The sequence below is a fragment of the Lepidochelys kempii genome, chromosome 25 (assembly GCF_965140265.1).
Source record: "Lepidochelys kempii isolate rLepKem1 chromosome 25, rLepKem1.hap2, whole genome shotgun sequence".
In the NCBI taxonomy this organism is placed as follows: Eukaryota; Metazoa; Chordata; order Testudines; family Cheloniidae; genus Lepidochelys; species Lepidochelys kempii.
Window position 1 is genome coordinate 16150357 of NC_133280.1, and position 25480 is coordinate 16175836.

Below are 25480 nucleotides of genomic sequence, written 5' to 3' on the forward strand. Positions count from 1 at the left end.
AGCAGCATGCAAGGGTGAGTCCCATGAGAGTACCAAGGTCCAGCTCTGAGCACCGTTAGTGCAGGCAGCAGGGTTTGCAAACTCCCCAGGGCAGAGGCCGCCCTCAAGTCTTGCTCCCGCAGCAGCAGGCAAGCGCATGGCACGAGAGCAGGGCGTTGGGATGGTGATAGTGTCCTGGCGTCCCTGGGCCAAGCTCTGGGGCTGCTCCCTGCGAAGCCAGGCAGGACGCTGGGGGAGTCTCCTCTCTGGTAGCAGCCTGTCTGCAGGACACACAGCTCACACAGCTTCCACCTTCCTGGGTCTGACCTCGGAGAATTCAGCCTCCTCTGCCCCTCCGTGTGCTTCCCACAGCAAGTCCGCCCAGGCGGGGTCCTGGGGAAGCCAGAGGGTCCTGCCCCCCAACTCCGCAGTCAGACGTGACTCTCAGCCAGCCAGTAAAACAGAGGTTTATTAGACGACAGGAACATGGTCTAAAACAGAGCTTGTAGGTACAGAGAACAGAACCCCTCAGCCGGGTCCATTTGGGGGGGGCAGTGAGCCAGAGCCCCATCTGGCCCTCCCTCCATTTCCCCAGCCAGCTCTCAACTCCAACTCTCTCCAGCGGTCTCTGGCAGCCTCCCCCCGGCTCCTCCTCCAGCCTTTGTCTCCCCGCCGCCCCCCCGCAGCTCACCCTCTGGCAGGGGGTGCTAGAGACCCACGTGGGACGCTGAGTCCTGCAGGGCCGCCCCCTCAGTACAGCAGCAGGCTGAGCTCTCCCCGGGTGGCAGGCGCCCCCTCGAGCACTTGGATCCGGGCAGAGCACTTGGATCCAGATCCAGACTGCATCCCCTGCCACTGCATCTGCCAGGCGTGGCCCGAGTGCCAGTAAATCATGCCAACCAGGTCTCCTCTACCAGCTGTTCAAAGAACCGTAGGAGGCTGGTGCAGCCCAGCTGCCCAGGGCCGGTGAGAGCCTGCCATGCCGCCGTCCCCGAGGGGCGGTGTCCGGACTTGGCTCAGCAAGGCAGCTCCTCTGCAAGCCAAAGCGCAGGGTGACGCAGCCCTCGCCTCCGGGGACGGCGTGAGCTGGATGTTACTGTGACTCATGTTAGACATGGTGATCGCATGCTTCTGATCGGCGGGGAGCTCAGTCCCCATGGCCCAGTCTGGCCCAGTCTCCCAGGGAGCCACGTGGTGCCAGGTGTGAGGGCAGGTTCCAGTTCCCATTACTCACTGGAGGACCCTCCTGTGATGGGTCTGCAGGGCAGGGGAGGGAGGTGTGTGACAGCCAGCTGGGCCTTCTCCGCTTTCAGGGAGCTGGCAAGGGGTTAACAATGTGTCATCTGAGCTGTAGTGAGACCTTCAGTGGAGACAGACAGGGCTTCCGACCATGCTTCCTGAAACTGGGGCCCCACGGCTGGATTGTGCTGGGGCCTGGGAAGGGCCATGAGGTGGGAACCCCCGTCCAGTTCCAAGGCTGAATGCCTGCAATGCTTCCCCCCACCCCTTTCCCTGCAGGGCAGCCCAGGGGGTGTGTGTCCGTGTCCGTGTCCGTGTCCCCGGGCGCTGGGAGCAGCGGAGGCCCCAGTGTCTGTGCCAGGCAGCGGCTGTGCCGGCTCGGGGGCTTGGAGATCGCTCAGACCAGCTCCTGGCTGTGCCACGGCAACTCTTCCTGCAGCTCCCTGCGTGGGAGCGACACTGACCCACTGCTGCCGGCTCCCTCCCCACTGACTCTCCACCCCGGAAACCCTGTCACCTGGCCCCACTGCTCGGGGCTCTTCTCGCTGCCCTGGGGCCTGGAAGCCTCCAGTCCCTTTCCCGGGGTGGCACTGATGGCGGAGGCTGGAGCGGGGGGACCCAGAGCTCCTGAAAGGGGCCTGGGACAGCAGCCTGGCCTGGAGGCTGTTGTGGGCCGGCTGCTCTGCTGGGAGAAAGGCTGGTGCCATGGGGGGAGGTTCGAAGCAGGGCTGGGTCTGTCCTGGGCTGTGGGGATCCCAGGAGCGACCCTGCCACTCTGCTTAGTGGGGCTGCAGCTGGCGGGGCTGCTTGGAGATGTCCCTTTTCTGGCGGGGCTGCTTGGAGATGTCCCTTTTCTGGCGGGGCTGTTTGGAGATATCCCTTTTCTGGCGGGGCTGTTTGGAGATGTCCCTTTTCTGGCGGGGCTGTGGGGGATGTTTAAGCCGTATGTGAAGCTTGCACAACCAGCAGCGAAGCGCTCCCAGCTGGGCTGTCCATTGCCCGTGCTCCAGGGAGGGGCTCTGCCCCACTGCTCTCCTTCCCAGGCCTCTCTGGGGAACAGGAGGAGCCAAAGGGGAACCCATCTGGGTCCCACGTGTGCTGGGTTTGTCACGCTCTGGGTTGGGAGAATGAGGGCGAGCAGGACAGGACACAGCAAGATAGCTCTCGGCTGAGCCCCCCCGGGCCGAGGAGGGTGCAAGCTGGTGCCAGGGGTGTTTCTCCCGCACGGGTGCTGCGCTGCATGGAAGCCAGAGGGCCAGCTCCCCAGAGGGCGTAAGCTGGCGTAGCTGCACTGAAGTCTTTGGAGTCAGCGGAACTACGCTGATTTACACCAGCTGAGGATCCAGCCCCTGTGGTTTACGTCCTGAGCAGGGAACGTCTCGCCGGTCCTGCCCCAGATTCCAGCGCAGTTTAACGTCTCTGCGCAATTGAGGCAGCCAGTGCTGTTGCTGGCAGGGAAAGGGCTGAGTGCTGCGTGGGGGAGCAGCCAGGCTGGGGGGTGCTGCGCTGCTTCTCCCTTCCACGTAGAGCCCCAGCAAGCCCTGGCTCGTCCATGCAGCGGGCGAGGGAGCGAGCGTCCCTGTGCCAGACTGGCCTGGCCCAGCCCGAGCAACGAGGGGGGCTTGCTTCGTATTTCAGTCAGTATCTGCTGAGCCAGACAGTTGTTTAATTTCCCAGGCAGGGACGGGAGGGGAATGGAAAGTTTCCCTGGGAGCGAGAGCGCTGTGTTTGCAATGCGCTTCCTGCTTAGTACCAAACGGACAGTTTGTCTTCTCTGAATGGGACCCGGGGAGACGGACCTGTGAGACCCTCGGGAAACGGAGCCTCGTATCAACGCCCCACCGGCCCCCCGGTCACGCTCGTTCACCTTCAGCCAGAGCACAGCGTGGAGCCGGAGCGAGAGGGGGCAGGCAGCCTCCATGGAGCTTCTGCGCACAATCAAACTGATGGCCTGAAAGTGACTGCAGAGGACCCCGCACCCCCTCTCTGCCAGCCTGGACCCCGCTGCGTGAACGGGACTGAAGTAGCACCTGTGGCTCTGGCTCCGCCATCCCCTGCAGGTCCCCGCTCTGGGCAGGGGAGCCCTCAAAGTGATTTTCCTGGGGGAGATTTGTGAACAGGGGGGTGAAGGCCCAGCTGAGCCTCTTGTGCACGTGGGCTTCCCCCCACTAATTTGTGGCTCCAAAATGCTGAACCCGAAGCATGGCTCCCCGGGGGCCTCCCCTTGCAGCTCCCCCTGCAACTCGCCCATCCTCTTCAGGAAGCTCATGATGAATCAGAGCATCCGCATGCAGCGGCGTTTTACCGTGGCTCACCCCCTCTGGTAAGGGCTGGGGCTGCCCGCCACTGGGCAGGGCAGGGCAGAGCCAGACTGGGCAGGTAGGGGGGCTGCCCACCGCCAGACAGGGCAGGGCAGGATGGAGCCGGGCTGGGCAGGGCAGGGCTGGGCAGGACTGAGCCGGGCAGGGCAGGACAGAGCCGGGCATGGCAGAGGCTACCGCTGGCAGGCCGGTTCCAGGGTTGGCAGCTCACAGGGTGCTGAGACCTGAACTCACTGGGAGACTTTGAGAGGTGCCTGAAGATGAGCTGGGCAGTTAGGCCTGTCTGTATGGCCTGGGGCACTTCCCTTCCCCACCTGGCTGGCCCCAGCCCAGCTCTGCATGTTATGTGGGTGACACAAGGTACCAGCCATGGGTGGGTGCTGACAAGCGCAGGGTGATGCCAGGAGGTGCCCAGAGCTGGCTCCCCAGCCAAGCACTGTCTTTGGCGGGTGCTCGGTAGGTGCCTTCCAGCCAGGTGTGGTGTGGGGGTGCTCCCCACTGCTGGTCCGTCTCCCTGGCCGCACCATTTGGATATTAGGAAAAACTTTTTCACTAAGAGGGTGGTGAAACACTGGAATGCGTTACCTAGGGAGGTGGTAGAATCTCCTTCCTTAGAGGTTTTTAAGGTCAGGCTTGACAAAGCCCTGGCTGGGATGATTTAACTGGGAATTGGTCCTGCTTTGAGCAGGGGGTTGGACTAGATGACCTTCTGGGGTCCCTTCCATCCCTGATATTCTATGATTCTATGGGAGGTTCATGCAGAGCTGGCCTACGGGGTGTCACTAGTGCCAGGAGCCATCAACCCTGCTTGGACCCTGCAGCCCTGAGCAAAAGCAGCTCTGAGGCCAGCAACCCCAGCACCTCTTGCCTGGCGAAGGCCCTGGGGTGCTGCAGGGTTCCCCCTGCCCAGCCCCCAGCATGCAGCCGGCCAGGTGCATAGGGGATGTGGGGCTGGGCTGTGGAGCTGAGTGGGGAAAGCAGTCTCAGGCCAGGTCGGACAGCTCCAGCTCTGCGGGATCAAGCCCTCCATCCGCTTCTGCAAATCGGTGAAGGTCCCAGTCCAGCCTCCCGCTGGCTGAAGGGCCTTTGTTTGCCTGGCCTGGCCAATTACTTCCTACCTCTTCCAAACTCCACCTGGCAGAGGCCTGGGGCCAGGGCAGCCCCGCTCTGGCCAGCGGGCTGCCGGGCTATGAGGACGGAGGGTGCTGGGGATCCGGGAGGAGCCAGGCTGTCTGGGAGCTGGGCTGCAGCTGCACAACAGATGTGGGAATGTAAATAGAAAGGGCGTTTGTTATGACAGAGAGAGGAAAACAAGCAGCAGACTCATCCTGTGCCCCCCTTACCCCCCCGCCCCCCCAGCTGGGCAGGCCAGGTGGGCCACAGGGGTCGTGCTGCTGGGTCCGGCCTGCCAGCTCGGCTGTCCTGCCAGCAGGAGCCAACCAGCACCTCTCCTCATGCACCTGTGGGGAGCCCTGGGACTCCACCCATTTCCCCATCAACTCCCCTGCCCCAGCTCGCCCAGCCCCACCCCTGCTAACACACGCAGGAGCCAGCAGCCCTGGATGCAGCAAGGCTGGGGGCTCATTGATGCCCCAGCTCTGCGTCCCCTCGGCTCCCACCTGCACCTGCCAAGAGCCCCAGGCCGGAGCAGAGCTGTCCCGCTCGGCCTGGAGGGAGCGCGCTGCAAATGCCCCAGCTTTGCACACTGGCCTCGGCACTGGGACGCCCTGCCCAGGGGCCTGGTGCTGCTGAGCGCGTGAGCAGGCTGCCCCCCAGCCGGGTCCTCCGCATGCTGCCTGTAGTCAGCACAGGGGACCTCTGGGCCTTTGACCCCGGCCACGCCCCTGCTTGGGCTGCCCACTGGCATGTCCCACACAGAGGAGTCTGGGGAGGCAAGTGGAAGCTCTCGGGGAGGGGCATTAGTGCATGATGGATGCCAGGCAGCAGCAGGCATTGTTCTCCCAAGGCCACTGCACCCGCCCGGCGGGGGCCCAGCTCTGGGGGGAGGGGCCGGCTGCATCTGCCCACTTGGGGCAGGGGTCGGCGGGGTGACTGGACATGAAACAACAAGCAGTGTGGCGGGCTGCACCCCTGGGCCACTGCTCCGCAGATGGTGCCTGGCGCCGGCCCGCAGTCCCGGTGACCTTTCCAGACAGGCTGCGTAAGGCGGCCTGTGATGCTGGCAGCTCCACTCCATTCCTGGGATTTCTCTCCCCCCAGTCCCTGAGCTGGGGGGCAGGGTGCACGGCAGTGCCTACTGCAGGAATGACAGCCCCAGAGCTGGCCCGGCAGGTCTCCGTGCACAGGGTCGCGGGGCTGCCCTGCCTCCGGTGCAGGACGTGAGCAGCTGAGCCCTTTGCAATGGCAACAAGAGCTATTTATAGAGGAAACAAACCTCCCAGGCTGGCCTGCCCCAGGCCCAGACTGGCCGGTGTGCATCAAAGGAGACAGTGTGGGACGGAAAGTACGTTTGAATTCAGTTACCAGTCTCCTGGGAAGGGCGCGGTGCCAAGACCTGAGTGTGCTGGGCCCCGGCGGGCCCCTGGCACCTCCGCGGCACGGCCCTCGGGCACACCGGGCTCCCGGGGCCATGCCAGTGTCTCCATGGACCTGTCTGTGCTGATACCTATTGGCTCCGGGCTGCACCACACTCTTTGGGGCTGCACTGGTTTCCTGCTAACCTTACTGTGGGTTTTTGAAATAATAACAGCGACTTGGCCCCTCTTGGCTCAGCCATGGGTCAGCCCCCTTGCTCCCATTTTACTGGTGTCTGCCCCTCCTGCTGGCATGCAGCATGTCGGTAGCAGAATTGGGACTGGAACCCAGGAGTCCTGACAGACACCCAACCCAGTGCCCGGGCCATTGCACAGCCAGGCAGGCTCTTCAGCACACGGGGCACCTCGCAGATGTGGGCACAGAACCCACCCTGATGTGAGGGCCTTGCTTGCTGGGGGCCCTTGCTGCTTCGGGGGCTCGGGGCTCCTAGGGCAGCAGGGTGCCTGGCAAAGCCCCTGGCACAACTAACAATGCTCCCCCCAGCACCCTCCCCGGGAGCAAGGTCCCTGCCGGGGTCCCAACAGCAAGCCCTGAACAGGGTGACTCCCCAGTGGCACCTGGCCCTGCCTCCTGCTCAGCATGGTCTCCCTGCCAGGCAGCTGGGAAATGGCTGGCAGAGGCCTGAGTGCCACCGGACCAGCCCTGGCTAAACAGATGGCGGGCAACCCAGCCCACGCCACACGAGCCCCTTCCTCTCTCTGCTCTGCCAGTGGCTGCTCTCCGCCCACAGCAGGGTGTGATGAAGCGGGACTGTTCTTAATGTTTCCTCTGAATATTGTGGGGGTGCCTCAGTTTCCCCTATGCAGTTCTTAAGTATCTAGGTGGTGGGGTAAGGGTGTATGATCATTGCAGAGCCCTAGAGGGCAGGTATGTGCAGGGGTCTGGACACAGAGAATGGCCGACACCCTGTTTCCTGGCCACTGATGGCCTGGCCCTTCCCCCCTGCAAGGTGAGAGCTAAAGGGTTGGAGAACAAAGGAATCCGGTGCCCTCCTGGCCTGGGAAAGGGACAAAGCCCAGAGGAGGAGGGGCTGGAGAGGGTTTCAGTTTGGGGCTGGCTGGGGACGAGGAGTGAAGTGCAGACGTGGTTGTCTGGCTCACTGCCCCCCAAAATGGACCCAGCTGAGGGGTCCTGTTCTCTGCACCTACAAGCTCTGTGTTAGACCATGTTCCTGTCGTCTAATAAACCTCTGTTTTACTGGCTGGCTGAGAGTCCCGTCTGACTGTGGAGTTGGGGGGCAGGACCCTCTGGCTTCCCCAGGAGCCCGCCTGAGCAGACTGGCTGTGGGAAGCGCACGGAGGGGCAGAGGAGGCTGAATGCTCCGAGGTCAGACCCAGGAAGGTGGAAGCCGGGTGAGCTGTGTGTCCTGCAGACAGGCTGCTCCCAGAGAGGAGACTTCCCCAGAGTCCTGCCTGGCTTCGTAGGGAGCAGTTCCAGAGCATCGCCCGGGGACTCCGTGACACAGGGGCCCTGGCTATTCACCATGGAAATGGCTAGCAGTCCCCAGCTCTGGTGCCAGTGCTGACAGCTCCTGTGTGGCTACGGTGAGTGGAGGTCCCTGCTCGTTTAATGGCCTCTCCCCACTCAGGGCTTGGCCCATGCGAGGACATGGCAGGACTTGGCTCTCGCTGTTTGCAGATCTGGGCCCGGTGGCTTTTTTTCAGCCAAGATGCTCATGCAGCTGGCACGTGGTCTCTCTCGTTAGGCACTTCATTCGGAGAGGAGGGCCCAGGCCCTCAGCATTAATGGAGATTTGCTGATCTGGCGGAAATGCCGTTGCTGCACTGCTAGGAAGTGAAGCCAGCCAGAGACCCAGCAATAAAATCCGAGGAGCTCCCCTGTGCAGGTCCAGCCCTGCCCTGCGCTCGGTGCCAGAGGTCGCAGTGAAGCTGCAGCCTGCTCCCTGGGGCTGCCGGTCTGTGGTGCATTCCTGCACCCAAAGAGCCAGGGCTCTCGCCTGCACTGCTGGGCCGTGCACAGTCCCAATGCAGCGCAGCTGTTCCTGCTGGGCACCGGTGGGGGGCCTCAGCATCACTCACCTAGGGCCAAATCTTCCAAGAAATTCTTGCTCTCGGGGGAGAGGGGGCTTCTCCATGGCTCTGAGTGGGAGCTGCTGGATGCTGCCCCTTGGGCCTGATTCACCTGAGCCACCTGCAGCCCGTTGGCCTTCCCTGGGGGCAGTGGGAGCTCCGCCCCTGCAAACCAGGCTCTGCATGTGGAGAGCTGGGAACCGAAGCCAGGGGGCACTTTACCAGCCTCTCAGATGGACAGACGGATGGACAAACTCCTGCTGAGAGAGGTGCAATAGGAGATCCCAAGCCCAACATCGCTCTGGACAGGAGGTGTCCAATGGCTCCTGGGCAGCTCCAGCCGTTGCATCCAGTGGCTGTTCCCTGGACCAGCTCTGCCCTGGGTGGCTCCCAGCGCCCCAAATGCCTCGTGGGGCCCGGCTCAGGGCGGGGGCTCTTGGGCCGGGGAGGGGCCTTGCTGCTGGAGCTCGCAGGCCACGTGGGTGGGCACCAGGACACGGAGCGAGAGCTCTGCTGACAGCAACGCTGAGCTCCCTCCATGTTGCCGCGGGAGGCGACAGGGGGCAGTGAGACCTTTGGCTTTTAAAGCACCCGCCCATCAGTAAGGCAAAGCCATGTCGAAATAGCACCAGGGCTGTGGCCAGCTCCAGCTGGAGGCCAGGGTTGCGGAGTCCTGGCTGGGCACCCACAGCACGAACGGTGGCTGTGTCCATCCCTGCTCCGGAGAGCTCCGCAGAGCCTGAAACAGGCCCAGCAGGTGGGGAGGGCTGAGTCCCCCGGGATCAGGTCAGATCCGGGGGAGAGAGAATGGCGCAGACAAGGTAACAATGCCACTTCCACCTCTCCACTGTCTCTCACGATTCCTTGTGGCTCTGCCGTGCTGCTGGGACCCCACGGCGCGGCCTGGCAGCAGGAAGAGGGAATGGGCTCTGGACACTCCACCCCACAGATGAGCGTGAGCCAGGGCCAGAACTCCCGATGGGCTCAGCAGCCAGCCAAACACGCAAAGATCACGAGTCCGGCCCCAGAGCCGGGAGCATTGGACAGATCGTACCGGGGGGTCTGGGTCTTCACCTGTCTCTGAGAGTCGGCGTCACCCCCGGGCCACAACTTCAAACTTTGCTCTACAGCCAGGAGGACGAGAAATCTCTTGTTCTTTCTTCAGCAAGAGACAAGCCCACTCCAATCCCCTGACTCCAGCAGCTGGGGCAGCCAGGGAGACACCAAATCACGTGAGACTGACCAGGAAATCTGAGCTCCCATTGGCAGACACAGGCAATCTCTCCTTTCACTGGTGGCTGCTGCAAGTCTGGCTCTAGAAGGCTCTGGGGCCACTCTGCCAAGCCTGGGGCACTGCTGCAGGGCATGTAGCAGCATTTGCTTCTGGCTGGAGAATAGCTTCGCCAGCTGGGAGCTTGCAGGCACAGTAGCCGTGGGCATGCAGTGACCTCCTTTGCCAGGGCTCTGGGCACAGCCCCAGCTGCCCACACTCACTGATCTCTCCCTGTGAAGCCTGGCCTGTTGGGTCAATCTTCTGTGTTGCTTTGGGCTCCAATGTGCTGTGAATCGCACCAGCTGTTTGCCTCCCCAGGGCCCGGACGCGCTACTGTCCCGGCGTCCCCGGGCGATGCTCTGGAACTGCTTCCTACGAAGCCAGGCAGGACTCTGGGGAAGTCTCCTCTCTGGGAGCAGCCTGTCTGCAGGACACACAGCTCACCCGGCTTCCCCCTTCCTGGGTCTGACCTCGGAGCATTCAGCATCCTCTGCCCCTCCAGGCGCTTCCCACAGCCAGTCCGCTCAGGCGGGGTCCTGGGGAAGCCAGAGGGTCCTGCCCCCCAACTCCGTCAGACGGGACTCTCAGCCAGCCAGTAAAACAGAGGTTTATTAGACGACAGGAACATGGTCTAACACAGAGCTTGTAGGTGCAGAGAACAGGACCCCTCAGCCGGGTCCATTTTGGGGGGCAGTGAGCCAGACAACCCCGTCTGCCCTTCACTCCATGTCTCCAGCCAGCCCCAAACTGAAAGTCCCTCCAGCCCCTCCTCCTCTGGGCTTTGTCCCTTTCCCGGGCCAGGAGGTCATCGGATTCCTTTGTTCTCCAACCCTTTAGCTCTCACCTTGCAGAGGGGAAGGGCCCAGGCCATCAGTTGCCAGGAGACAGAGTGTCGGCCATTTATGTACCCTGGCCCTTTGCTCTGCAACAATTACACCCCCTTATCCCACCCCCCCCTTATCCCACCATGCATTAAGAAATGCCTAGGGGAAACTGAGTCACACCTACAGTATTCAGAGGAAACATTAAGAACAGTCCCACTTCGTCACAGCTTCCCCTTCCAGTCTGTTTCACAAGGGGTTCTGTGCCCCAGGTCTGCGTCCATGAGCCGGAATTAGGGGTGGGCACTGGGGGGCATTGGAGGAGCATGTTCCTTGGGCTCTTCTGGCCTGGCCACAGCACATTCCTCTTGCCCATCCACAGCCTTTGCAGTGCTTTTTTCCCCTCAGTCTCTCTCCTCACCGTCCGACCAACCGCTCGGGAGCTTTGTTGTATCGAGGACCGGCCCTGGAGGGGTTGTGAAGCCTGAGTCCCCCAGGAACCTGGGGATCCTGCTGGAGAGGACGGAGGGTCCATGGGCATCGCCCCGACGCTGGGCCAGGGTGCTGAGGAGAGAATAGGGGAGGGGGCTGGGAAAGGGTGAGCTACAGCCTCTCTCCAGAGGGGCAGGCCAGGGGCTGCCCAGTGCAGCCTGGCTCGGGTTTCCGTGCCCGCGGCTGTGAGGCAGCCTGGCAGACGCGGCCAGAGCTGCCCCTGCCGGATGGAGTGCAGTGGTGTCTGCCCTTGAGAGCCAGAATTTCCTATTTAGGAGCGAATGCAGCAGTTTCTCTTGGCCCGGGACCAGGCTGCAAATGATGAGGTGCTTCTTGATCTGCCGTTGTGGCGAGCGGCCGTGTTGGGAGGACGCGCAAAATAATGTTATGGAGCCATTTTATCCAGGGGCCTGGAACAAACCCGGGGCCACCCGCTGGCTGCTGCGGGGGCAAGGCAAGCCCCTGCTCCCAGGGCTTCACAGGCACGTCGGAAAGGGCCCCCAGGACCCTCTCTCTTCCCTGCGTCGGGTTCGCTGTCCTGGGTCCCTCTGAGGGCGGATGGCTCATCTTTCTGGGCTTGGGGCCACCTGGCTCAGGGGTGGCTGAAGTTACTGGAGCTGCTGACACCTGCAGGGCCCAGCTTGGACGGTATCAGAGAGATTCTGGTCTGGGGGCTGGGGATAGACCACAGATCTGTAGCTCACCGGGACGGTTTGTACTGGAGAACAGGAGACACAATGGGGCTCCGTATCTCTGGTACCATGGGAGAAATGAACCAGCAACGTGAAAACAAGCAATTGAAGACAACGAACATCGTGTTTCCCCACCGGTCGCACGGCTCCTGGAATCCCGGGCTGCTGCTGGTGGCTCGCACCTCGCGGGGGCTCATCACAGCCCTGTGGGTCAGGTGTCTCCCTGCCGCCAGACTCCCTCTTCAAGCGCATTCTGCCGAGTGAAAGTGAGTCTCCGAACTTGGAGTGGAGCAGTCAATGGGGCCGCAGCGGGCATGGCAGAGGGGGTTTTGTTCCCGAGTCAGAGGGCCGGGAGAGATGCCAGGAGGTGAGGGTGGGAGCGTGGAGATTTGCGCTGCAGCTTGGTCCTGAGCTAGGCAGTCTCTGGCTCCCGGGAGCATGCTGCCAGACAGCCCTTCCCCTGTCCAGAGGCACTCCTGCATGGGGTACGTACGGAAGGGAAAGGGGGGTTAAGGTACGGTTCCCATGGGGTGGGGGAGAATGGAGGGTGATGTTTGGGGACCCTGTCCTCCTGGCCCATCTGCGTGTGGGAGGCCTGGGCACCTGGGACAGAGCCAAATCAGCTACTATGGAGCCACGGCTGCAGCATCTCCGGGGCTCTCTGCGACACACTCTGGCTGCATTCTGACACCTGAGGGAGTCGTGGAAATCAGTCTCCTACTAACGCCCCCAGCACCTCTCTCCCATGGCGTCACCGCACGCTGCAAAGGCAGGCAAACGGGCGAACAGACTCACAGCCCCCTGTGACCCGTCCCCCCAGGCTGCGCTAGCGAGCAGTCCGGACTCCTGGGTTCCCAGCTCTGCCGCAGATCTTAACTCCTCTGCCTCACTCAGGAGAGCTGCTGCCCTTTGCAGAGAGATGCTGAATGAATGAAGCGCTGGGGATGCTGGGCTGCAGGCCTGCGTCTGCATAAGTGCAAAGTATCCGTGTTCTGAAATCAGACAGTTCAATGGACCAGGAGACCGCGGGAGGTTGGTGGTTTGCTCCGAGCCCCGTGTATTTAGGGGAGGAAACCCTTCCTGTGCTGCTCGGCCAGGCACCTGCTGGCCTCATGCTGCTGGGCCAGGACAGTCTCATCCCAGGCCAGCTCCAGGACAAATGGGACAGGCCCGGGGCATAGGGCAAGGAACTGGAGTGACGAGTACCAAGGAGGACGCCCTGCCAGGAGGATGTATGAGCCTGGGGAATTGTCTCCCCAGAAAAGGGCTGGAAGCCCCCGTGCTGGAGACGTCTTGTAAGGATCCCGTTGGCCCCAGAGAGAGAGATGGGCACAATGGGACCCATGAGCCACCTCCATCGGGTACCGGCTGTGACTGCAGACAGCAGAGCATGTGCAGCTGCCTGCCAGGGGCCCATCCGCCAGGGAGAGCTCTCCCGCTCAGCCTGCTGCCCCCATGGGCTTCCTGCCTTCCTCCTGGGCCCTCGCTCTACTTGCCTTCAGAACAAGGCCAGTGGGAGTGGCATGGGGCCTCTTCAGCACCCGTCCCGGCTGCGTGTCTGGGGATCGGCTGGCTCATGGAGGTCGCTGAAGGTCGCATCTCGGCACAAACGGGTGGATCGATGCTTGGATCAATTGGGGAGCTGCTCCAGTGACGCACGTCCGCCCAGCACCAGGGCAGCTGGGATCCAGCCTGCAGCTGTGATGGGCAGTGCAGGGAGCCCACATCATTACCCCCCTCTGTGTGAGGCTGGGCAGCACTGGCAGGGGATGTGGCTCTGGCAGTGAGAACGGGGCCAGGTCTGGCCTGGGGTGAGCTCCAGATGAGAAACCCCCTGCAGGGTAAGCTCAGCTCTGGGCCCAGGATGCTGCTGCAAGCCCAAGGGCTGCAGTCTCTGACCATTGGCACCATGGTTCCCCATCAGCCTTGCGTCACAGGGGGGACATGGGCATGCAGGAAAGTGATTTGCCAGACTGGCCGTCCCAGGCCCAGCGTGTGGACCCACCACTGCCCCTGTGAGTGGGGCTGTCACAAGGGATTTCACAGGCAGACTGACCAGGGCACACAGCTTGTTTTCCCCTGGCCGGGTGGCTTTCCTCCTTACTCTGCTCCCGGGGCCACGCACTTTCTCATGGCACCATGGAAATGGAAGCCGGGCCAGGATCCGGCAGGGAGAAGCTGGGAAAGTGGGAGCCGCAGGGGTGCTGTGCCAGGCCAGGAAACCTTCCTGACGATTTCCCTGCGCGCGGTTGTGAGCTGCACCATTTCTGTCACAGTGGTGGCTTGGAGAAGGGGCAGGCGGGGAGAGGGGCCTGGCGGGACCTGTGCAGGTTTTGGTGGAGCACAGGCTGTGGGGATGGCTTCCCCGGCACACAAGGCCGGCAGCCTCGCTGGGCCGTGGGTCCTTAGCTCACCTTTCGTGCTGGTGGAAGGTGCTTGGCACAACTGTGGCCCTGAGTCTCTTCCCTTGCTGGAGAAAGGAGAACGAGCCCCACCCTGCTGAGTGTGTTGCTGTGGGGCAGCCCTGGGGACTCACTGAGTGGGGGTGCAGTCAGGTGCCACAAGGAACATCCCGGCTGGGGGGGCTCTAGCAGGGGGACAGTCTGCACATGTGCACACTGCCAGTAAAAGTCGTGTTCATAACCCACGTGAGCTAGCTCAGGATAAGATAGCAGGGAAGAGGCTGCAATTCAACGTGTCTCAGCCCCTGGAGTTGCTCTGATTAACACCCAAGTGGACAGCTGAGTGGCCGTGTTTTCCCTGCTCACGTGGGTTACGAACACACCTTTTATTTGCAGTGTGAATGTATCCTGTGAATCCAGACAGCCATCGGTCTATTTCTCAGAGGGCCTGCAGCTCCCTTTCCCAGGCAGGTGAGATGAGAGGGTGGGGAGACTGTCTGTGCACAGCACATGTTGGTAAACATGCTGTTCCAGACAAACCTGTGCTGGTCCAGGGGCTCGTGCCAGCTCCATTCCTCGACGGAGGCACATGCCATCCTGCCTTGCCGGCACGGCATGTTTCTGCAAAGAGCATCAGGCACACAGGAGTCTGCCTGGCATTCCAGAGGCGTCTGAAGAAAGGCTGTCAGGGGGGGTCTGCCGGGACCTTGGTGCTGCTCCCAGAGTCCAGATGGACACAGGACAGGGGATGCCCCCTCCTCCCTGCCAGACCATTCACGTTGGATATAGAAATGGTACCAGTGTGAAAGGCACCTGGGCAGAGATTAAGTACCCTCTGTGCTAAACTAGAGTGGGGATAACACCCAGCCCAGGAGGTCTGGCGGGCTGGGGAAGTTTTTGCACCTACACATGGTTTGGGAGGTTAGAAGCCTTCAGACCAAATACTGTCCCATCCCCCTGTCCCAGCACTGGCTTCTGGCCTGTGGGAGGCACCCAGATGCTTGGAGCAAATATTACAGGGCTGGATTTTGCTCGGAGCCTAGACTCTGCCCTGGCATTTTGGCCAGAAACAACCCCGGGCAGCGCCCATGCCAGGAGCTGTGTGTGTCTATGTCGGGGAGCAGAATGGGCCATGGGCAAAGGTGCAAGCTGTGAGCTGGAGAGGGGCTCTCAGGCCCCTCTGCTCTGGTGGTCCCTCAGGGTTTGCCTGCACCTGTCTGCATATGGTTTTCCTCGTGCAGGAAAAGCTAAACTAACCCGTTAGCTGACAACGCTGCAGCTCTGCTGGCTTGTGCCTGGCCCGATCAGAGCTCACCAGCTGAGCAGCGGCTAGCCAGGCCAAGGGGAGGAGACTTCTCCGGAGCACCCGGGTTCTGCAGAAAGTGGAGTTGGCGCGTCAGCCGGGGACACTGTTTCTTTTGACCCAGGGCCCAGCCTGGTGCACTGCTGGAGATGCAGCCTTTCCCGAGAGTCGTGAAACTGACGCCCTGGCAGCACATGGCCATTAAAAACCCCAGGGCCGCATGCCAGTTCAGCTCCTTAAATTCCACCCCACTTCGGTCGTCGGACTGTGTGCACCCGCCGGAGTTACAGATCGCGCCGAGGGTGACTGGAAAGGGGCGTTAGTGGGAAGTCTTGCTTCTCTCTGCTGCCAGCCTGGGCAGAGCCCGGGTGGCTGTTCGGCTGGTGCTCCACAGCGCTGCCTGTCTGAAGCATGGGCGGTATCGCTGGCAGGGACAGCTCCGAGGGGAGCTCTTCTGCATGCTCTGCTCTCGCCCAGTAACACACCAGTGCAGCTGCCAGCCTTGCCCACTTTGGGGCCTCTCCTGGCACTCGCACCTACTTCACCCCGCAGAGCCCTGCGGAGGGCAGTTCTGTCTGCAGAGCCCCTCCAGGGGTCCAGAGGAGGAGAGCAGGGGCCGTGAGGCAGTGCCCCTTTAAGGGCCGGCCAACCTTGCCCATTGATCCGACCCAGCTGGGAAAGGGCCAGGAGTTCTGTAAAGGGCTGAGGATGCTCAGCCTCTCTGACCTTAGGAAGCTGGGTTCCTGCAGGAATGGACCCTACTGGGAAAGCCTGAGAGCCAAGCCCAGGGTGGGCAGAGGAGCTGCTTTGTTTGGGTGGTTTGGCCTGAAGAGTAGCTCTGAGCCCAGCAGCCCCGGCTCAGGGTCTGTGCGCCTGGCCAGCCACTTGCCCTGGTGGAGGATGCGGACAGGTGATCAGCCCCAGGCACTGCGAGGAACCTGGGGCAAGGCTGGGTAGGTGCTAGCCTCATGGTCTTCATTGTGTTTACACTCCCAGCCCCCTGGGAGGCAGGGCCAGGCTCTTACCCCCAGGCAGATGGGAACTGAAGCACAGTGCCCAGGATCCCCACAGGAAACCTGTGGCAGAGCAGGGAGTTGGACCCAGCTAGGCTGGGGTCCACCCGCTCATCCACCTGGAAGAACCCTTGGAAACATCAGCAGGAGCCAGACAAACCTGTGTGAAATGCCAGGGAAAGGCCTTGGGGTTGGGACCCCCCAGCACAGCATCACCCCGTTGCCCCATGGGAACAGTCACCCCATGCTAAGCTGCGTCCACACTGGGCTGCTTCTGCTGCCCTCACCTCTAAATGGATGTGGTGGGGGGAAGGCTGCAGAGCCACGGTGCAGCGAGCCCAGCAGCCGTGGGGCGAGAGGCCGGCTGGCCCAGTGGACAGGGCACTGCGTGGGACTCGGGAGAGTGGGAGCAGGTCCCTGCTCTGTGAGCATGGACCAGCTGCTGATTCTGTCTGTGCTTCACTTCCCCGTTTGCCTCCTGGGGTCACAGCCCTGCCTCAGAGAGTGGCGGGAAACGTGTCCCCCGCAGCGAGGATCTCGGATGTGATGGTCGTGGGGGCTGTAGAGTGGGACAGAGCGTCACTAATAAATGACTTCCCATTCCTGGACAGGCTCAGCTGCGGCCCTGGGGAAGCAGGGGGAATCTGGGGCTTTGAGCGAAGGGGGTGAAATCCTGCCTGTAGTGCCCTTGAGCCCCACGTCTGTGTCCGGACACGAACCGTGGGCACCAGCCTGGGGGAGGTGGATTTGCCTCTCATGGTCACTGTGGCAAAAAGGCTGCAGTGTCTGGAACCACAAAGTTATTACCCTGCTGCCAGGTGGTATCCAGCCCCCGTGTCCCCAGCACGGCCCCTGCTACCCTGCTTCTCCAGGGGGCCACCCTAGGACTTGTGTTAACTCCTCACCTGCTGGTTGCAAGAGTGGCTCTGCCCAGCCGACAGCTCTGCTGCCTGCACCCCCGGGCACACTGGTTCCTGGGGCACAAGGCAGCCTGTGCCAGCCGTGCCCCGGGGGGCGCGCCAGGGAGAGGCCGTGGGCAGGAGCCAGCAGGCACATGCTGGGCGGGAAGGAGTTAAAGGGAAATATTTGCAGAGAGCTGAACGTGCCAGCTGGCCCCTTCCTCCTCCCCCCAGTGACATCACGGCGGAGCTGGCCCGAGCTGGGCTCGCAGAGGGTCCTGTGCCGGTTGCTGGCAGGGGGGAGCAACCCAGGGCTGGGAGCTGCGGCTGGCAGCAGGGCAGAGGGAAGGAACTTCTGGGGCAGAGCAAGGCAAAGCCAAGCCAGCCACCGGGGGAGGGAGAAGAGGGGGGGTGCATCTGAGCCTGCAGCCAGCCTGGGGGAGCCGGCACCCTTGCTAGGAGCTGGGCAGCGTGGAGAGGGGACAGGCTGGGAGAGCCAGCCATGGCTGTGTGGAGCCGCTTCGTGGGAGCAGAGAGGCTGAAGGAAGCTGGGCGCGGCATGGCGAGGTGCCCGTGCCAAGCCCACCCTGGGCTGCAGCTCCACAGAGCCCCCTAGACGTAGGGGTGCAGCGGAAGGTGCCGTGGGGAGCTGGCCTTGGACGCAGTGATGGTGGTGCTGCAGGGCAGCCCACGGGAGTCTCGGGCCAGGCCCCCGCGCTGAGCTCGCTAGAGGAGAAGACTCGCCCTCTCTGCAGCTGTGGAGGGGCCGGGGCCTGCTGGCGTCAGAGCTACTGGAGGGCACGGGACAGAATGAGCCTGCCCACAAACTGTGGCTCTGTGGCCCTGGCAGATTGTGCCCTTATGGTCTGCAACGGCCACCTGGCCGGCTCATCCCGCGCTGTCAACCGGCCCATCGACATCGTGCAGAAGCACAGACGGTAACTGCGCCGCTTGCCGCATGGCCACTACTCCCCGGTGGAAGGGGTCAAATCCTGGGGCCAGCCAGGCTCAGGCCAGCTGGCTGCCGACACTGCCAGCCCACGGACCACAGTGCAGGCTCCGGCGATGGGCTCTGTGCGAAACAGCCAGCCTGGGGCCGGGGAACCCCATTGCTTGTTGGCTTTGGGGCTGGAGCCTGCTGCCTCGGCATGGCCTGTAATGCCAGGGCGTCCAACCCGAGGGGCTCCTTCTGGCTCTACTGCCTTTGGAGGTGCTTGGGGGCCACCTGGGGAGAATCCTTCGCTCCCTCCCCTCCTGGGACTGATGGGGCAAGGAAGCAGAGTGGGGGCTGGCTGCCCTTTCGTGGGCTCTGGGCACATTCAGAGGGGAGAAGGCACAGGGGGTAACGTGTGTCGAGGGCTCTGCACCCAGCTCCCCCAGCCAGGAGTGACCTGGAGTGTGGTGGGGTGGTGCAGGGAGGAGGAAGGTTCCTCTATGGGGGGTGGAGGGGCAGGGCAGCGGTTGCTGGATGGGGAGAGACCACGGCGTCTGGGCATGTTTACAGACCTGGAAAGCAACCGACAGGCACGGGCAGGACACGGCCCCCCTGGCCCTTCCCACCTGAGCTGCAGCAAAGCCCATCCCCGGACCCTGCTTGCTCAGCCCCACATGCTGCGGCCGATCCCCACGACTGGTGGCTGGGATGTGCAGGCTGCCTTTCTGCGGGCCCCTGGCTAGCGCTGTGGGAACACTGCAGGCTGAAGGGAGCCGGGGCGGGCCGGGGAGCAGGGCTGGGTGGAGGCCCCGTTAGTAGCAGAGGATCCCGGGGTGATCAGCGTGCTGTTCAGGGGCACACTGGGTCTGTGCCATGGAGTCCTGCACTGCACACCTCTGAGGAGAAAGGGACTGAAGGTCCAGCCGGTGTCTCTGAGCCCACGGGAAGCCAGGGAGCTGGGGAGGGCAGCTCCCACCAGCTCTGATTTCAGGTGGGGTTACGCCTTCACTGAGGGGCACGCTCCCGTCAGGTGAAAGTCTCCACGGGCGACGTGTGGGGCCAGAGCCCAGGTTTCTCCCTGTGCTATCTATAGGACTGGAATAAAGTGAGATGAGGCCTCCAGGCCCACCCGCCCAGGTCAGCGCCAGGCAGGGCAGGCCATGTGGTGGTTTTATCCTGCCAGTGGCTCCCTGACACACCCTGGCACCTGTGGGGCCTGTCACCTGAGCAGAACGCAGCGTGTCACCCGAGGGAATGTGTGCACTCCGGGGGGGAGGAATCTCATTAGAGCTACCGTCACTTCTATATGTGCTGCGAGGGGCAGGAGCCCCCCACATAACACGCCCAGCTCCCCCCCCCGCCCCCGGACAGCACAGTGCAGCTGGGCTGGAAGGGCTGGGTGTGGGGCGCCGGCTGGGGCAGTGAGTCCTGCACCTGTCCTTTCGTAGCATCATAGCAACCTTGGGCTGGGAGTGACTCGAGAGGTCACCGAGCCCAGCCCCCTGCGCTGAGCCCAGACCAAGGAAACCCAGACCAGCCCTGACGGGCTTGTTCAACCTGGTCTTAAACCCCTCCGAAGACAGGGATTCCACCACCGTCCTGGGGAGCCTGTTCCAGGGCTCATCTCCCTCCATCTCCCTGGCTGCAGACAGCCCCCCCCCGAGAGGACACACAGAGCAATTGGCCACATCCTCTCGCTAGAACGGCCCTTCACGGATTTGCAGCCTGTTACCAGGTCCCCCTCAGTCGTCTTTTCTCCCAACCAAACATGCCCAGTTTTGTAACCTTTCCTCACTGGTCAGGTTTTCTGAACTGTAGCAGGTTTGTTGCTCTCCTCTGGACTCTCTCCAGTTTGTCCACATCTTTCCTAAAGCGCGGGGCCCAGAACTGGACACAAGACTCAGGTGAGGCCTTACCAGAGCCCAGCACAGCAGGACAATGGCCTCCTGTCTCTTACACATGACACTCCTGTTAATACACCCCAGAATAGCAGCCTTCTTTGCAGCTGCATCAAATTGTTGACTCTCATTCATTTGTGGTCTGCTATAACTCCCAGATCCTTTTCAGCAGCGCCCCCACCTAGCCAGGTATTCCCCAGCTTGTAGCTGTGCATTTGATTTGTCCTTCCTAAGTGAAGTACTTGGCTCTTGTCTTTATTGAATTTCATCTTGTTGAATTCAGACCAAGCCTTCAGTTTCTCCAAGTCGTTTTGAATTGTAACCCTGTCCTCCCAAGTGCTTGAAACCCCTCCCAGCTGGGGCTCAGCGGCAGATTTGGTCAGCGCACTCCCCTATCCGCTATTGCTTTGTGGAAGCGATGGAGTCGAGGGCTTTTTCCATTGACAAATCAGTAAATTCTGTATCACCAGCAGAGCAGCAGCTGGACTGTCTCTCTCCGCTGCTACCTGACACTCCCACTGCTCCTCAGCAATTCTCAGCCCATCTTGGGGCCCCCTCCAGCTCCCAAACTAGCTGACTCAAGTTGCTGGGCCTTTTCCACCTCCCAGCATCCACTTGGAGGGGGCAGGCGTCCTGTGAGGAGGACAAGCAGCTCAGGCCAAAGCAAATAATTCCGTTGTCAGTGTCCAGGAAATGGCAGGGCTGCTGAAAAGCAGCCCTGGGCCTTGACATTGCACCATCGAGGGGGTGGGGATGGTTCTCAGTTCAGCTCCGCAGCGGGGGCTGCGTTTCCATATGCAGCTCGAGCCATAAACAAGGGTGGGTTCCACCCGACCATGAGAACTGGAGCAGGGCTTGTCTGGGGAGTAACGGGGTGACAGTAAGGAAGGGACGATACCGGCTGAAGGTGGGGACATGCTTCTCAGCCATGAGACGTTCGCGAGTGGGACTGAGTGAGAGCTCAGGGACTTGCCATGTCTGAAAACACCTGCCTAATGCCAGTAACTGCAGCAGGCCATCTCTCTCACAGCTCTTGGTCTCAGGGAGCAGTAGTGGGAAAGAGGCCTAGCTGGACGGTTTGGCACCCTCTGTCACCAAGCTCCATGGAGGGACCATGCTGTACAGGGGGTGGGTGCCAGGAAAGCTGCCAGCCCGTTTCAGTATCTCTCTGTAGTTCTACAAAGGTGTGCTAGGTGCTGTACAGTGCTGGGCTGGGGAGCGAGCCAGACCAGGGATGGTTGTTAATATTTATGGGGGCGTTGAAGGGCTGTTTGCACTGCCGGGCGAATCTGAGCTGGGCAGGCTGCAAGCAGGGACGCTTCAGACAGGCTAGAGCCCAGTGCCATGGCCTTGGGGCTGAGCCAAACCAAACCCAGCCGGAACTTGCCAGCTCCCTGGAGAGTTTGTCCCACGTTACCAGCCTTCTGGCTGAGCCTCAGGCCAGGCTGCTGCCCAGCTCCCTGCCACTCCTTGGGACAGCCAGTGTGGGGCATGCAACAGACACACAGGTTCCTACAAATCCCAGTGAACCAGCCCTCTGGATGGTACATGGCTCGGCCAAGCCCATTGTTCCCTTCCCCACCCCGGCTGTGACCTTCCTGCAGGGAAGGAGACAAGCGCGCTGATTAGCTGAGCTGGGCCAGTCGATGGGAACGGGGGCTCCTGATTCCATCCCCAAGTGGGGGCAACAGCTGCTGCTGGAAAGTCCTGTAGAGCGGCTGTTAGAGCAGCATTCGGCTGCGCTGACCTCTTCTTCCCAAGGTCGGCTCTGCTGCCGCGGGTTGCTCCAGCCCTGGGGGATGTGCTGGTGGCTTGGGCAGCGCCACCAGGATTATTATCGGGCAGGGCAGAGCCGGGGCTAGCAGCACTGAGCCCCCCTGTGTGTTGAGTCCCTGCACCGTCCACAGAGCCTGGCTGTTTACAGCTGTCCCTAGCAGGGATCGTGGGGGCCTGGTGCACAGCCTGCAGGACTGCCAGGAGTGTCTCCCTGGAGCAGGCTTTGGACCGGGCCCTTGGAGAGCTGCCTTTTGCAGGGGGCCTAAAGCACATCCCAGAAGTTCATCAGTGGCGGGTGAATATCACGCCCTCTGTTACACAAATAGGGAAACTGAGGCAGAAGGCTGCCTAGTGAGTCAGTGGTAAAGCCCACAATAGGACTCAGGCACGAGACAAATAGTATTTGGCAGAAGTCTCTGGCTGCCCAGAGCCTGCCCTGGCCTCCCCACCAGCCTGAGCTGCCCTGGCATGGCTCATAGCCCTGCACTAGGGGGTGGCAGCTGGCTGAGTGCAGGAATCCAGGTAGATGAGGCTCAGGCTGGGGGAGCAGCACTTAGTATGCCCAGGGGCCAGGCCTGGTCCCCATTTGTAGCTTGATAAGAACCTGCCCATTCAGCAAGGCACAGGGCTGGGCACTGTCCCCCAGCGTCACTTCATGGTCCAGATCTGCACCCACCCACTGCTGCTCCCAGAGCCAGGACCCCGCTCCCCTCGGATTAAAACAATCTGCCAGAGGGGAGACCACAGTGTGAGATGGGCAGGATGCCTGCCCTGCCCCAGGGGGGCAGGAGATGGGCCAGTGGCAGTAGGGCTGGGGGGTTGCAGCACTATGGGGGTGTGGGGGTAAATGGGGCACTGCAGGGGGCTTTTAGCTTTTAGCCCCACATGCCCGGGCCTTGGGGGTGCTCGGGGTGCTGGGGGACTGGCATGGGGCTGGGCATGCTGGGGTGGAGTAGGGGTGCTGCAGAGCACCCCGGTTTGTAATTGTAGGGTTACACTCGAGAGCTAGGACTGCCCACAGCACCTCATTGCCATGGGGGTCGCCCACCATGGGGGTCTCACCCACAGAGCCAGCAGCAAGTGGGGGTTGTGACAGTCACCCCAGTGTGCCTGGCTGCCTGTGGGGCAAGGCTGGGTCTGCCCCACAGCCCTGTCCCCTAATTGCAGTTTGATGGAGGAGTCTGGGCTGTAGCTGTTCAGAAACCCCTTTCCCTGCCCCTTATTGGGCCTTTCATCGGTCTGTGCCTGTGTTCCCTCCCCTTCCTCAGGCTCCCTGGGCTCCTGGCCTGGCCCCGTGTGCATTGAGTGGGGTTCAGAGCTGTGAGAAATTAGCCAGGAGCATCCCAGAGCAGCCCGTGCTGGGCAAGGCGGTGTGGGCCCATGGCAGGTCTTGGCTCGCTGCCTTCCGTCTTCTGAGTCTTTCCTCCTTCCCTCTCTCTGCAGCTTTGACATTGAAAATGGCCTTTCGTCGGGGAGGAGCCCGCTGGACCCCCAAGCCAGCCCCGGCTCCGGGCTGGTCCTGCATGGGAACGTCCCTCACAGCCAGCGGCGGGAGTCCTTCCTCTACCGCTCCGACAGCGACTATGACCTGTCTCCCAAAGCCATGTCCCGGAACTCCTCCATCGCCAGCGACCTGTAAGCACCAGCCCTGCCTCGTCCCCGTGCAGCCCCTCTGGGACGCCCCCTCCCCGGGGGGAATGCGCCCTGGGCTGGCAGGCCATCATAGGCCAAGACACCCAGCCTAGGGCCAAAGTGGGACTAGAGGTGGGCCTAGCCCTTGTGTGGGCCCTTTCCCACAGGGAGTCAGTCTGTCTGTCTTTAGTCCAGCCAGACAAAGCTGAAGTCAGTGTGGGCCTGGTGCTGAAGGGAGAAGAGGCACAGGGCACCGGGCTATAGCTGTGGAACAGGGTTAGGGAACAGCGGGAGCCTGGTGCCAAGCTGCTGGGGCTGGAATTGCATTGCTTGGGGGCATCGTGCCAAGGGGCAGCTAGTGTAACGCAGGGGCCAGACACCACAGCTTGGGCCCGCTCAGCAGCCAGGCCAGCCCCAGCTGGGCTCCCCAGACTCACGGCTTGCATGTCTTGGCCTTCCTTGATTAGGCTGGAACCCGTCCTGGGCAGAGGGTGGTTCCATGCCAGCACATCACTCACCCCCTAATTTGCAGTGCCCAGACTCTGGGGCAGCCCTGTGCATGGGGTTCGCCCCCCAGCCCCTCCCTCGCTGCTCACTCGGGGCCTCATATGCCGTTTTTCCCATACAGGCATGGAGAAGACATGATTGTCACGCCCTTCGCGCAGGTAAGAGTCTCTTCCTCCCTGGCTCGCCCGTCCCGTCCCGGCCCAAAGCTGGGACAGTTGGGAATTGCTCTGGAGTTGGATCTAAGCCATGCTCCCCACAGACAAGCACATCTCCATCCAGCACCCACCACGTCTTACCACCACTGCACTGGCCCCCTACGCTCCCATAGACGTGTGCCTGGAGGCCCAGCAGCTTGGGGCACCATTGTGCCAGGCACTGCACAAACACGCAGCAAACGGCCGTCCCTGCCCCAAACTGCTCCCAAGAACCCTGAGCCCAGGGTATTGAATGTCTCCTTGGCTTTTCTACCGAGAGGGAAAACTCTGCCTCTTGCATAATAGGTCCCAGCCGCTGAGTCAGGCAGTCTGGGAAGGGAGTGTCCAGACAGACAGGACAGAATGACAGGCCTAGCACAGAGCCCTGGACTTCACCTGCCCCATCCAAACACCAGCTTCTCCCCCACACCCCAAATACTTAGGCACCATCCTGGCACATGCTTCCAGAGCTCAGAAAGGCCTTTGGGACATCCCCTCTCCTCTCCACCTCCACCCACCTCCCAGGCCTGGGGCAGATCCTGCCTGTGAGCTCTGGCCATGAACCCCACACTCTCCCCGTATGGGGCTGCTGCTCCTGCCATCTTTGTGGGGCGGATTGTGGCGTGAATTCCAGTCTGAGCTCTGACGTTCCAGGCTCCCAGCCACGGGGCTCTCAGGCGTAGTTCCCCGGGAGCCTGCTGAGCTGTCCGGCTCCAGGCCCTTGCCCAGCGTCTTTCTTCACTGCTTGCCCTCAGCAGCTGCCTTCCTCTCCCACAGGTCCTGGCCAGCCTGCGCACTGTCAGGAGCAACTTTGCCATGCTGACACATCTGCAGGACCGCGTGGCTATCAAGTGAGTGGGGAGCAGCCAGCAGCAGAGGGGTTTGAACATTCATACTGGGGGGCCCATCCCAGGGGGCAAGGTCCCAAGGGCAAGTGGGGAGCATCCCCCAGATCCAAGAGCACAGAGCAAATGATCCTGGGGACAATGGGCTGGGAAGGGGAGATGGGGGAGAATCTGATTCCCATGTACACAGTAGAAGCTGCTTCCCGGTGTACGGGAGGTGGCCCTGGGGAGGGGACTGTTTTACTCAGGTGCACCCCTGCAATGCCACGCTCAGCTGCTGCCTGTCCCACGTGTCTTGCAGGAGAACTTCTAGCAGCAACCCACCATCTGTGTGCAAGGCCAGCCTGTCGGGTAAGTTCCCTGCAGGCGCCAGGCTCGCTGCAGCAACAGAACCAACCGCAGGGCTGTCCCGGGGCGCAGGCGGCTCGCATGGAGGCAGCCGGCAGCAGCTGGTTAGAGCTGACAGGGGAGGGTGAGACTCTCCCTAGGATTCTCTCTCCCGACTGGCCTCCCCCCAGGATCCCTCTCTCCCAGCCCCATCAGAGCCAAGGCTCAGGGTTCCCCAGCAAGAAGGACGTGAATCTCCGGCCTCAGCCATCACCCACCTGCCCTGCAGAGCCCAGGGCCGGGAAGTCAGAGCAGCTGCCTGCTGTCCAGTGCCAGGGCTGCAGCTC

The 25480-nt window shown here is 62.1% G+C and overlaps 1 protein-coding gene across 7 annotated transcripts in view; it reads left to right on the top strand.

Moving 5' to 3' along the window:
- The window catches only part of PDE4C (phosphodiesterase 4C), a 119912-nt gene that overhangs the window by 62239 nt on the left and 32193 nt on the right, over positions 1–25480 (top strand). For 5 of the 7 annotated variants that reach the window (XM_073323653.1, XM_073323652.1, XM_073323654.1 and 2 more), the window contains 4 exons: positions 23072–23263; positions 23889–23925; positions 24739–24812; positions 25108–25157. In XM_073323653.1, coding sequence (XP_073179754.1) covers positions 23072–23263; positions 23889–23925; positions 24739–24812; positions 25108–25157 — 353 coding nt within the window. Of the gene's footprint in view, positions 1–2939; positions 3542–17468; positions 17959–23071; positions 23264–23888; positions 23926–24738; positions 24813–25107; positions 25158–25480 lie in introns of those variants that run through there. The other 2 variants (XM_073323656.1, XM_073323658.1) reach the window with 2 other exon arrangements.